The sequence below is a fragment of the Accipiter gentilis genome, chromosome 29 (genome assembly GCF_929443795.1).
Source record: "Accipiter gentilis chromosome 29, bAccGen1.1, whole genome shotgun sequence".
Taxonomy (NCBI): domain Eukaryota; kingdom Metazoa; phylum Chordata; class Aves; order Accipitriformes; family Accipitridae; genus Astur; species Astur gentilis.
The window spans coordinates 11,586,026-11,599,590 of NC_064908.1; the positions used below are offsets into that span (position 1 = coordinate 11,586,026).

The 13,565-nt window shown below is 42.3% G+C and overlaps 1 protein-coding gene across 4 annotated transcripts in view; it reads right to left on the bottom strand.

Moving 5' to 3' along the window:
• Positions 1 to 1,332: 1,332 nt before the first annotated feature.
• Positions 1,333 to 13,565, bottom strand: part of TNC (tenascin C) — a 74,812-nt gene continuing 62,579 nt past the window's right edge. For all 4 annotated transcript variants that reach the window (XM_049832470.1, XM_049832467.1, XM_049832468.1 and 1 more), the window contains 10 exons: positions 12,397 to 12,540; positions 11,087 to 11,206; positions 10,495 to 10,638; positions 9,521 to 9,651; positions 8,409 to 8,541; positions 6,422 to 6,573; positions 5,416 to 5,512; positions 4,569 to 4,730; positions 3,115 to 3,278; positions 1,333 to 2,602 (listed from right to left, as the gene is read on the bottom strand). In XM_049832470.1, the coding sequence (XP_049688427.1) occupies positions 2,492 to 2,602; positions 3,115 to 3,278; positions 4,569 to 4,730; positions 5,416 to 5,512; positions 6,422 to 6,573; positions 8,409 to 8,541; positions 9,521 to 9,651; positions 10,495 to 10,638; positions 11,087 to 11,206; positions 12,397 to 12,540 (1,358 nt within the window). In that variant the 3' untranslated portion in view covers positions 1,333 to 2,491. The remainder of the gene's footprint in view (positions 2,603 to 3,114; positions 3,279 to 4,568; positions 4,731 to 5,415; positions 5,513 to 6,421; positions 6,574 to 8,408; positions 8,542 to 9,520; positions 9,652 to 10,494; positions 10,639 to 11,086; positions 11,207 to 12,396; positions 12,541 to 13,565) is intronic.

Consider the following 13,565-nt stretch of genomic DNA (forward strand, 5'->3'; position numbering starts at 1 on the left):
TATAACTTCAATGGGGGGCAGGGAAGGGGGAGAAACTCAAAGTACATGGAATAATATTCATGAAGGAAGTTTCTCTTTGACGTGTGCTTTGCTGTGACCTAGCTCCTGCTCTTGCAAGCCAAAAATAAACTTTTTCTCACAGGTGTCCTTGCAATGTTCCTGCTGTGTGGCCATAGGGCAACGCTTTACTACATGCAGTTAGTTTTCCTAACAAAGATGACTGCTGCAGAGACACCAGCAACAGCTCGGTACCTCGGAGGGCTGGATGTCACCACACGAGAAGACAACAGTGAAGAACAGCCGCGTCCGGACCGATGCTGGATACCTGCAGGATTTCCCAGTGCTGCCAAGCAGAGGCACAGACCAAGACAGACAGACTCTGTGTGCCATCTGCAGGTAGCTAGGCTTAAAATGGACGAGAAGGGTGAGCAGAGCTGCCAAGAGATTCTGGAGTAGAAACTATATGAACAGAAGACCTCCAATGTTTTACTAATTCTGTCAGGAACTTCTCGCGCTTCCCCAGCCAGGCATTGCCTTTTCCCAGTTGGTAAATCCTCGGCTCCATCCCCGTGCATTCTCTTAGTCTGTGGTCCTAGAGCCTGCCCAGCAATGAATAGCTGCGACATGGTTCCTGGGAGATGCATTATAAATATCTACAGAAATTGGACATTTCTGAAATGTAGTTGCTGGGACTGACTATTAATAAAGCTCAGCACACAGGCTTTGATGCTCCTGTCTGTGCACCTTCTGTGTCTCCATACAGCAGTTTCTGCTGTTCCAGGGCTCTCTCTCAGTAAAGCTGGTCCCAGTGCACCCTCCAGCATGGTGGGTCCCTGTGAGGCTCTCCACTCTGGAGCAAAAGTTTGCCAAAGTTTCAGTCAAGACTGTGAAGAAGTTGCCCCTGGCACATAACCATTCCCAAGGGCTAATGCTCAGCCAAAGCTCAGAAATGCAATAATCAAAGAATTGCAATAAAATTAATAACAATATTAAAAGAAAAATATATAAATTAGGGAGATGTGACTTAAGGGTGAAGTGATTCCCTCCCTCCTTCCTTTCCTCCCTCCTGATTTTGAAATTTTTTAGCAATATTTCCCATGCATGCACACTTTTTACAGCCTGTGTCAAATCAACAGTATCTGACCTTACCTAATAGCTAGCACTTCATAGTAAGTCTTACCCACAGAGCTGATCATATCCTCTCTGACTGAAAGCATCTTCTTTCCCAGCCACCTTCCAGTGATTGCCAAGAAGGCAGAAACATTCACTCTGTTTGAAAAGTGCAACCTTGAAGTAGGGCAGAGAGACTGGATTAAAACAAAAGATCTTTTATTGTCTTCAACTGAAGTGTATGATACAGAGGAACTACACATGGGTTTCATTCATATAAAAAAAGAGCGCCCTTTATTTACACAAGTGTTCAATGTTGCCAATGGTACCTAACAACTCTGTATTTTCTTTGTATTCTTTTGTTAGTTATTTCCATCTAGATGGAGCAAGCATTGGTCAGTAACACTTAGAAAAAACATGTAAGAAGCTCTTGGGCAGGAAAAAGAAGTGTGTTCTAAACGAAACCAAATCCTTACGGGCATTTCACTGTAACAAACCCACCAGAATACTTACAACCAATCACTGACAAAAGGAACAGTTTTCAGTATGGGCTCAGCAGCCAAATAATTCTCAGCCTTTCTTTTAGTTCCCCACCTAAGTAAATATACCCCGGACATGCAAAAACTCAACATGTATGAAGAATGGTAGAAATTTATTTAAAAGTAATTGTGCTTTTATTTATAAAAAAAATTTACAATCAGACACTGTCCTGCTGTGTTTCCGAAAGCATGTTTCTCTTAAAAATGACAAAAACTTAGCTTATTATTATCATTATTATTATTACTTTGTCATTATATTAATAATATTAATCTTATGCTTAAGTTTAAAAACATACTGCTTTCCCTTTCCCATCCCCTCCTTCTCTGTGGTACTTGATATATATAAAAAAAGGCTTTCCAATGACCAATGAATTTCAATTATAACTAATAATAATAATAATGATAATTAATCGTACACATTTCTGTGTGTAAAATATGGCTGGTTCTAAAACAAACTACCAATGTACAAAGCTGTTCTCCCTCCCCTACCCCGGGCCACCCAAGAGACAGTCAGACTGTGGAAGAACTTTATCCCAGAGGCTTTTTGAGAAAACAAAAATTAATAAAACAACAAACAACCCTTGAGATCGTTGTCTTTGGTGTGGAGGACATTTCTGGTGGGCAGCCGGAGCTGCTCTGCTGAAAATGCTGGGACACTTAAGGCTTGTTGTTTGGACTGCTGCAGAAGCCTCTGTTGGGCCAAGGGTCACCAATGCTTTGGTACAACTACCAGCTCTTCACACCCCACCACCCCAGTGATGCCAGAGGATCTCCCCACACCCCCACTCTATATCTCCCCCCCCCCACCCCCCGCCCGTAGCCCTTTTGCGACCGCTGGGGCTTTACGCTCGCTTTCGTCTTCCTTCCAGATTTCGGAAGCTGGAGGGTCTCAGCTTCATCTCTGCAAACTGGATGGAATATTCGTGGCCCTTCCAGTGGAACCAGTTAACACCCTGCAAAGACAAAGATGAAGTGTGGGAGGTCACACGTTCACTTCTTCTCCTGTTGTCAGCCTTCACTGCTCTCGTTTCAGATTGCAGGCCGTTTTCTAACTTGGGAGCAGAGGCACAACAAAGTAGAGGGGCTTTGGGAAGCAAAGGGCTCTGGCTGCTAACATGCACAACCTGTACAAACCAACCCACGTGCTGACCCCCAGAGCTGTCACTCTCTGCCTGGCTTTCATAGCAAGAAGAACATTTTGTTTCACATGTTGAAAATTGCAGTTGTTCCCTGCACGCTTGGCATATTGCCTTGGAAAATCATACAAACCTATCAGTATTTCACCAGCTGACATTAAATGCTTGTTTTGTGAGCAACTGCCCATATCTTTCCCTATGCCCCTTTGGTCTGAAGAGTGGGCTTTGCTTGGTGCTCCGATGGCTGGCTAGCTGAACCACCAGACAGATCCATAATAGCATTCCCCTTCTTCTGATGCATTACAGAAGCCTTCAAACACCAAACTCACCTGACTGTGGCTGTTGTCACCATATCTGCCCATCAGATTGACTCGGTGACAGTTCTTGTACCAGAATGCACCCTTGTATGACAAAGCACAGTTGGTGATGGCAGAATCGTTGTCCTTGTCAAAGGTGGAGAAGGACCTTCCGTTATGGTATGTCATGGAGTCACCTGGATGGGGGACACAAAAAAAGGAACAAGGTCAGTGGTTTGCCTAGTTTAGATTACATGGGAGTGACCATTCTGCAGAAAATGTTTGGCCTCTGCCATGCACAGTCTGTAATGCCTGGCTGTGTACCTAAGTTCTTAGAAATTTACTTGTTTAATGCAGAAGGAAGTACACAAATTTTGTTGTTGGAGGCAAGTCAAAACATTTTTTTTCAGGTTGTCTCTAATCCCCAACTTATTAAGTGTTTTTTTTACGTAGCTCAGTTTCTGCACTTCTTGCTGAAAGTTGGATTTTGGCCCTCTACAGAAGGCAGTGTGGACAAACCAAGTCCAAAGAGACCTCCACAAGGAGTGAATCAAGACTAAAGGAGTCCCCAAACTTAGCTAGTCCATGCAGTAAAGCTACTCATCTTCTTTAGCTGGAAACACAGACAGAGAGATGTCTGCCTACGGTTGACTTCCCACTCCCAGGGTGTGGGTGCCCGTTTAAAGATGGGTGCAATAGGAGCAGCCTTCAGTGTATTCCTGAAGCAGAGTTCCCATTCATACCTTAGTATCTGTGTTGCTCCATCCATTAGTCTTAGACCTGAATGCTTAGGAAGAGGAAGTAGTAGGACTGAATCCTACTAGCTGTAGGAGCTACTACTGCTCTGCACAAGCGTGTTTGCCTTAAATAGACATTGATTCTACTACTGCTGCATATCCTTTGTATCCCTATAGGCTGTGCACAAAGTTCATGTGATGATCACAGGGCAGAGTCCATACACACACACATCTCTCTGGTCTGCTTTACGCACCTAGCAGTACAAAATTATCTCCTTGTAAGACATCCTGTGGAGCTGGATGTATCTCTTAATCCTCTAAAGCCCTGAAGAGGACTCAATAAGGGCTGCAGTGTTTGATCCAGTAAGATTACAAAAGGCAGATGATTTGTTCAGCAAAATTACAAATCATGTTATAGCAGGACTTTGCTGCATATTCCACTGACAAGAGATGAAGCTGTGCCAAGCAATTATTAGCTGTATAAATGACAGTCAAGCATTGGCCAAATAAGATATATGGCTGTTTAATATACCCGCTTGTATTCTGTCATAAGCATGCCATAAAATGTGACACCTAAATGACTGGAGGATTTAAAACAGAAACATAAAATGTATTGATATGTTCATACTTTCAAACACCTAACATACAAAAGGTACCTGCTGTGACGCTGATCTGCAACATTCACACAGTTACCTTGAGCCAACTGGGAGGAAATTGCAAATCGGAAGAAAAAAATATATTTCAGCTCACCTGCTGTGCCACTGTACCCATCCACTCTTAGCCGGTATCTGGTCTTTGCGTCTCCAACGCTGAACCTGTCGTAGACAGCATAAGCTGTCTCACCTTTGTCCTGCAGATCCACACGCAGTTCGTACTGGCCCTGAGAAGTGATTTTGTGGAGGTTCTCCAGACCTGTGGATGTAAATGAACAATTAATTTGTCTTCCCGTGTTTATTTGTCTACCATCATGTTATCCCATAAATGGGGTCATACTAGCTTGCATAGATAGACCAGGGCATAAACACTGGTGAGGAAAGTGAGCTACTTCAGCTGTAGGGTAATGTTAGCACAAAAACAAATAGATAAAACCAGGCTGACTGAGAGACCTCTTCCCTTCAAATCACAGTAGCAGGTAACCTTTTGGGAAAAGCAATCAGTGTTGTGCTATGTGATGATCATTGGCTTTCATTTAAAACTAAATAAAATGTAACATAATCTTTGAAAATTTGCTTTTCACTTCTGTTTTCCCCACTTTGCTTCTTCAAGTCATATGCTTTCATTGCTGAGAGTGTCCTAGGAGTATAGGAAGAAGGAGGTTTGCAGTTGCTTCTCAGGTTACCTTCTGACTTCTTAGAGAGCACCAGTGAGCATTGGTTTGGTACGTTCAGTGACCCAAGAAGCATGACATCTATGAACTGCAACTGGAGGGACTGGCTTCGACCTGGCAATTTCAATCTCCCTGGCAGCTGCCTTTGCTCACGCTATGCTCCCCTTTACAAATACTCTTGCCAGCTAAATGGAGACTTCAAAGTGGCTCCTAGTCTTCTGGGCTGTGCTCGTGTTTTTGTTTGAAAAAAAGAAAATTCTTGCCACTTACCTATCCAGAATTCATCCTTTAGATCTCCAAAACCAGCCACATAAGTCTTCCAGTTCTTGTAGAAATCTTCCTTTCCATTTTGACGCCTCAGGAACACCTACAACCACCGCATGCAAGAAGTGTTATCGACAGACCGCCTTTGACAGAAAGGGCACCAGCAATGTGGCTTTTACAAATGCAGAGCTTGGCATTGCTCCTGCCCTGCCTTTACCATCCAAAGCAGCAGTCTCACTGCAATTATGGCATTGTACCAAGACTGTTGAATGCTCCTTGCTTTTTAAAGTCTCTAGTTTCTCTGTTGGGTTCCCAGGCTCCCCTGTATGATGTGGTCTTCTAGTTCCCGCTCTCTGCTTTTTTTAACAGACCCTCGCAGTTCTGTATTTCTCAGCCAAGACTTTCTACACCCCCTAGTCGCATAGCCATGCATTTCTCCAGCTCCTTCTTCCTTTCTGTACCCTGGGTCCCTCCGGCATGTTCAGATTTGAGGATGTCAGTACAGAGAGCTGGCGGTTGTATTGCCATTCATTTGCTGTCTGGGTGGGATGTGTCCCTTGCATAATGGCCTGGGAAGCCCGGGCAGCCACCATACCATGTGGCTGCTGAATGCATACTTTCTCTGGCCTATGCTTTAACCTCTTTCACTGTGTCTCTCATTCAAATAGAGTCAGTCCACCCTCCTCCCACCTAATTAGCTATTTAGAAGGTATGTATCTGATCTAAGATGTGGAGAGAGATCAGTGCTTTTCTTAGGTGCTGAAAACACAACCCATCCTTTGGAGACACCTCTCTCTCCTCCAACTACAGAAAGAGCTGGTAACCTTGTTCTAGGCACCGAGGTGTCCTACTTGAGATAAAATTCCCCAAATTTATAGACAAGTCAGTCCTACTCTGACAACAAAGCACTATGAGGGGTGCCATAGATGAGCAGGGATGGGATTTGCTACCCCTGCTCATAGCACAGGCAGATGTGTGTGCGGGTGATGCGGGCCCTCTCCTTCTTACTCACAATCCATCCGCCCCCGTCCTCGTTCATGTCGCAGAAGACTTGCAGAGGCTGAGCCTTGTCACCATTCAGGTAAACTGTGTAGAGCCCAGAGGTGGTTTCTCCATTCAGGAGAGCCTGGGAGCAGTCTTTAGGGTAAGGATAGAGAAGACCAGCTGCACACACAAAAAAAGAGAAAGCAGTCCTTAAGAAATCAGCAATTACAAGGAACTTGTTGAATAGAGATGACTCATGAAAATCGGTTGTGGGTCAATGGCACAGCCAGGTACAGAGCCCAGGAACAGGGTTTGTAATTGCTACCCTACGTACAAAAGTTTCATAGTAAACAGCAGATGACGTACATTTTTCTTTTCAATATGCTTTTTCACATCTGTTTACACTTTTGCAAGTGCGATGCCAAATAACTTACTCCCTGCTATGATGGGAGTGCATCCTCCAGCTAAATATTTAAATGGCATAAGCTGTGTTTACAGCAACTTCTGTGTAAAACCAAATCTACCAATGTCTGATTATGTGACACAAAAGGGAAGGGGAAACACAAAGACAGGACTACAACCAAAAATAAATAGATTGGGAATATTTTGCTAGCAAGTACAATTTAAATATGTTATAAAACTAGGCTTTCAAAAAACAACGCAAACAATAATGGTTGAAACTACAGGGAAATGCCATTTATTTCTGACAACAAGCTAATAGCATCATTTCAGTCGGAGAATTTCTAACCCCCAAAAAAGCTTTTCATTTTTTCTTTTTAAATTCACTTAGGCCATTAACTTTTTCAGCCAATGGTCTAATTAAGTGATGTTCTAGGTGTGTCCATAGGAGAGTTTTTAAATGTGGCTGCCCACAGAGTGGCTGTTGCTCCCTTTCTGGTGTGTTGCACATCCCTGCCTGTGCCTCAGCTACAGAGAATTTGCATCAGCTTTGGGATTTGGAGAAAAGCTGTGCTCTGTGGGGAGCTACTTCAGTGTTTCCCTCTCACTAAATGGCACATAAAAGTATTTTTAGAGTTAAGGCCAGGCTTCATCATCTGCTTGAACGAGGCTGACACTGCATTCATATGGGTGAAGGCACCCCATTCAGTCCCTGCCAAATACCAATTTGCCAAATATCACTTAAATACACCCTGATTTAATTCTTCTCCTATTTCTGGTTGTGGATTGTCGCCTCTTGGTGGAGTTCATCCTGCTCCACACAAGGAGTGACTGTGAGCAGGCTCGGGGCTGTGTGACTTTTATTAGCACTTCTGTGAGCCCTTGGGCTGAAGTTGGTACGAGCAGTGGAAGGGAGAATGGAAATGGCTGAAGGTCCTGCTGGGTATGAAAGGCTGGAAACTGTGAAAAGTGAGACAAATGACAGGCAAGGTTTCACAGTTAATACTGAACAACAACTTTTTTTTAATGTCAGCTCTGAAGTGACCTTCAGAGAACCCAATATATTCTTGTATTCAGCTCACTGGAGAGCTGTCCTCTTAGAGCTGGAACAGACATGCCGTGTGGCATTGCGAAAACCAATCTCAGAAAGAGAAAAAACCCCTGCCCAGAAATTCATCTCCTCGGACCACTGAACTGATCTCTGTGTGTACGTGGTTTGCTTCATTTCAACTTAAAACACTGACTTGTTTTAACAGCTTGCTATGCATCAATATAGAGGTAAATCAGGGTGTCAGTTTGGATTTTAAAAAGTAATGTTCCTTTTGATATTTTACACAGGGAAGGCAGGCTGTTTCATCAGAGAGAGGACTAGAGGTGATGCTGATGGATAAAAAGAAAAGAATTTCATCCTGCCAGTCTGGGGAAAGCAGATGACACTACAGCTCAGGGGGAACAGGGACTTTTGCACCGACACTACAAGCAAATGAAGTGCACACTGACAATTGGATTAAAAATCTTCTAGGAGGTCTGTGTCTGCTTATTGCAGAGCTCAGCTCTGTCCTGAGAGCAGTAACTTATATGTTATTACAGCTGTGCATATGCTCTAAAGTCCTTACTTGTGGTGAAAATAGTCAGGATCATTTTGCTCTTCAGGGACCTGTTCAGCGCCCGGAGTTTCACCGTGTACTGGGTAGATGGGCTCAGCTCTGTCAGGCTGTAGGAAGTTGTCTCGGGGTTTAGGATGACTTCCTACGGGGAGGAGAAATAATACAGGGAAATCTCAGTGAGAAAATCATAATGACCAGAACTGTTACATATTTTAGTTTGTCACATTATTTTTTGTGGTAATTATTTATGGTATTTTTAACCAACTAAATTATTTAATACAAAACTTCTATCCTCTAACATTTTTATCAAACTAACTTTCTTTAGAAGTTTGAGAAAAGTTGCATGGAAATGAATGTTTACCGTCATAATGTATAAGCTATGTGGTTTAAAAGCAAGTCAGCATAAAAGTTTACATGCCTTGAACATACGCATTGTATAGACGTCTCTGTGAAACTCATAAAAAATTGAGAAGAATCACCCTTTAGGACAAGGAAATGTCATACTCCAGTCTCCAAAAGGCTTTTTTCCTGTAACTTTCAAAGACTGATTTTCAGTATGCTTAGGGAATTTGCCTTCTTGAAAACCAGAACCCTTTCTGGTGTACTAGGCTCGGCATCCAAACTTCTTTGTCATTTTTGCTGGGATTCACCTCATTCATATTAAAGCATCTAGTGCAATCTAGTTATGTAGGAACACAATAAAATTATTGGAGAGCAAGATGCACTTTCAAAGGCAATTCATCTTGCTTTAGACACCTCACTTGCACAGGGGTGGATTCTCCTGAGTTTCGAAAGGAGAATCCTGTTCTTTAGGATGTGTGAGTTTATTTCATGATACAGGTTTGGAATGAGGTAAAATAGTTGCTTGTGCTTTTATCCATATTGTGGAGAGATGACTGTCAAAATTCAGGCTGCAGTTGAGCTTCTGTGTCAAGGTATAACACAGGAAAGTACTTAAGCAGGTTTTAAAGGCATTTGTGTTCAAGCTAGCACCAAAACAGTTACTTAGTATTTTACCATGTTAACTTAAGGCACATGATCATGTTCCATTCCTGGACACTTCAGAGCATCTCTATTGCCCAGTTCTGAGACACCTTCTGGTTTGATTACAAGTGCTATACCTTGACTCTGCCATCAATGGACTCATAGATCAGGAGATAACCAGTGACAGGAGCACGTGGAGGCCTCCAAGTTATCACAGCTGTTTCTGACTGAACCTCAGTGGCACTTAAATCTCTTGGAGCATCCAGGCCTGAAGGAGACAACAGATCAATTACAATCACATCTATATGGAGTTTAGTATAGGCTACCTTATGGGCAGTATATTAAAACAGGACAGAAAAACAAAAATCTCCCCAGAAATTTGAAATTAAAAAATATTTCAACCTAAATTTTGTGATTAAAAAGTAATTTTCCCATTGGAAATTTTATAATACGGGTATTTATTTTTTCTAAGTTAAAATATTGGCTTGTCTTAGGCACTTTAATTTATAAGCAATTGCATTGAAATGTCTTTTCAAACAAAATTGTGCCTTTCATTATTTCACACAAGAAGACAGATTGGTATTTACATATTCCCAGGAAGAAAAACTTTGGTTCCAATGATGCCTCTTTTGAATAGGAAAACTTTTCATACTTGGCCTGGCTACAGCTTCCCATCTCCACTCTAATTGTAACACTGAATTTGTATGACTCAGCTCTTGTATGTCCAGTTGTCTCTAGTTATCACCCTTGACAAGTCAAGTAATAGTCAGGAAAATGAGAAACATCCATGATTTCATTGATGCTAATGGTAAGTCATAAGTATGAAACCAACTGGATACCTTCAGCATTGGTACCCCAACATCAGCCCACAAAGAAGAGTTCCTGATCCTGCTTTGTGTGAGAATCTGTAGAATTGGTGACAGAAAACCACCTGCTGGGTCAGTCACAGCAGCCTTCCACAAGAGAAAATTTGGTGCAAATATTATCAAAATTCAGGTTTCTAGTAAAAAAAGCACAATGTGCTGGCTGACTTTATGGTATTAGAGAAATGTAAACCAGGTGGAACAAGAAGAGATGGCAGTTCTCCCTGCCGTGTGGTGGGACATAGCACCTGTAGTAAACTGGGTGGAAAGGGTCTCGCTCTTCTGCGTGTCCTTCAGTGCGTGGACACTCAGCGTATACTCAGTTGCAGGTCGAAGGCCCTTCAGGTCATACTCCACAGTGTTTCCTGATACCATCTGAGTAACTTCTGGTTCTAGGAAGAAAACACAGAAGAGAACAGGTCCCTGCATTATTCAGACATGTCACGATGTGCTCAACTCCATGCTCCACTCAGTGATATTTTTTTACTAGCTGGGAGCAAGCACAAAATAGTAAAAGCCCGGAGCCCATCTCTGCTTACACCTATGCTGAATCCGAATGAACACCAGAGTCCTTTATCTAAAAGTTTTAGCACTCTCTAGTGTTCATATGAATTATAACACCATCTTTTCTTTTCAAGAATCTCAGTTATCTCTGTTCATGTCTGAATTGGGAATGCTTGACTAAAATGATCATTTTAAAAATGCTTCTAGTGAGGCATCTCCTTCAGATAACAGCCCCCCCCGCCATCCTCCTGGAGTCACACTGCTGCACCCATTTCTGAGCATCTCTCAAAAGCTGTAATGCTGTCAGCTCCCTGACCCATCACTAATTCTTCTCACCATCCTCAGCAGCGTAGGAGACAATGTAATTATCCACAGCAGCAATTGCTGGCTGCCAGGTCGCCAGAGCCTCAGAGTCTGTGATGTTCACCACTACTAGGCCTGACGGGCTGTCCAGAGCTGAAAGAAAGAGAATAACAGATTGAAGGAATCTGACAAACATTCTCAGCTCTGTGCAATGCTTTTTTGTAAATATATGATATAAAATGCACAAACACTGCTGCTTGATGCAGCTTTTATGGTCCCCTTTGGAATAGTGGAGCTCTGCAGAAAAGACATCAGTGCCCATAAAGAGACATCAAATGCCTCCACTGGAAAGGGAGGTCAATGCGTGAAAAGATTAAACACTGGGAACAGACATAACTAAGTACGTTCTCAGATCAGTCTTGATAGCATCAATCTTAACGGCTCTGTCAGAGCTGACATATTTCTCTCAACACCCTCAAATCTGGACTGCTTTTTGGAGCAAACTCAGGAGACAGAGCTGGGAAAAATAACTAATGTGACGGAAACTGATAGCCACTGTGACCTTCCACCAGCTTGCCCTGCATGTTTAAAAATAAACCAAACAGCCAGCCAACCAGTCAACATCCCCACATGTCCTGCCTTGCTTCCTCATGGGAGTCTCTTTTGCACATGGTTTTATGTTCTCCCTGAAATGGGATAGATATCTGTCTCCAGTACAGCTGGAATGGGTTATAAATGTCATTATATTATCCAGCACTCATCATCTTGTTCCTTGCCTCAGTTCTCTGAATGCTTGTCAGTCCCATTCGTCCCCCTCCCCCCCCTAAATGAATCAATTGAGACTGGCTGCAGGGTGGGCTCAGGAGAAGCATAGTGGACCCTCATTTCCTACAGGGATATTTAAAGCTGTATTGAAGAAATACCAGGAGAGAGAATGTTTTTCTACTTAGGACACAGTCTGAACTTGGGAGATGTCGAGTCTGAGTCCACCACAGAAACTGGTCTGAACTGTTCAGCTGAGCTGGCCGTTTGCTTCCTCATCTGTGAAATGGGATTAATTAAACTTCTGGTTTTTTCTGATGTATTAGGACTGTAAATACATGAATTGTCTCTGTCTCACTGCAGGTTGGTTCAGCACTTAGCAAATGGGATGCTGATCAAACTTACAAGTTCTATGCTCATCGGAAATACAAAGATACAAAGAAAGAGTGGCAAAAAACTTCCTATAGTTTGTGCAGACAGCAAAAACAGGATCTCAGTGGGTCTTCAGCTCCAGTTCCCGAGTCTCTCCTACAACACAGACAATGCATTTGAAAACCTGCTATTTCCTCTTTATATATTACCTGTTTTCAGAGTGCCAGAGACAGGTTCACTTTCTTCAAAGCCTTTCACAGAGATTATACTAACATTGTAGTCTACACCTGGGACTAACTTCACCAACTTGGTCCTTGTTTTGCTTCCATCAACTGTAACAACATTTGGAGTACCTAGGATGAAGCCAAATGCCAAGAGGTTAGTGACACAATACGCCAGTAAATGCTTGAAGGATGTGTTTCAAGTTGAAGACATGACCAACAAGGACATACTTGTATAGAAGGACGTGAATTTTCCCCAGCTAGTTACAATCACCAATGTCAAAGGGCAGCCTCAGGAAAAAATATGGCTGCCATGACACCCAAATCTAAGACATTGGTTTGTATTCATTCCTAATGGTATGCCAACAGTAAGAAAAAATTAACATTTCTGTTCAGAAAAATATAATCTTACAAATGAGATGTAAGATGAAAACACGGCACTTTCTACATGGAAGTTCATACACCCGTGAGGACGCAGTCTATATGTGCTTTGTTTCTGCTAAGGGCTGGAAGTTTCTCCTTCACCAATCTCATTTCAAATAAATATATAGTATATATTATTTTAAGAGGTGCTGCATGTGTGGGTGAGGACTTAGTAACCATACTTGTTTCAAATTCTGCATTTATTCCAGGAAAGCCCTTAGACAAGTGCCTAACTTTATGACTGTGAATTGCTCCCTTTCTTCTGTAGGATCACTATAGATTTAAAGTTGCATGTGTTCTTACAAACTATATTGTCTATAGGCCTATATCTTTACTTGTCTTAGTCAATAGCATGTCTTTTATGGTCCTGACATCTGTAGTGTTTGCTCTTTAGCTGTTTCCTTTCAGAGGTGTCCCTAAGTTATGCTAAAAATCTGTTTAAGTATAGGAAGTTTTTTAAGCTGAACACTAAAACAGATAGAATGGATGGAATAAAACAACATCGGGGAGTATTAAGAAAAATCACTGTCTTGGAAAACTATTACCACCATGGATTACAAATATTATTGCCAAGGGTCTTCTTTTCAAATATGCTTAGCTCATAAAATGCCTACAAAATAATGTGACAGTTTGGAAATAAATCCTTGCTTAGGAGGCTCAGTGGGAACAGAGATTTTTGTGAATGTGGCCCTATTAGGGGTACAACCATTCCAACATCTGGCTCTGAGCTCCCT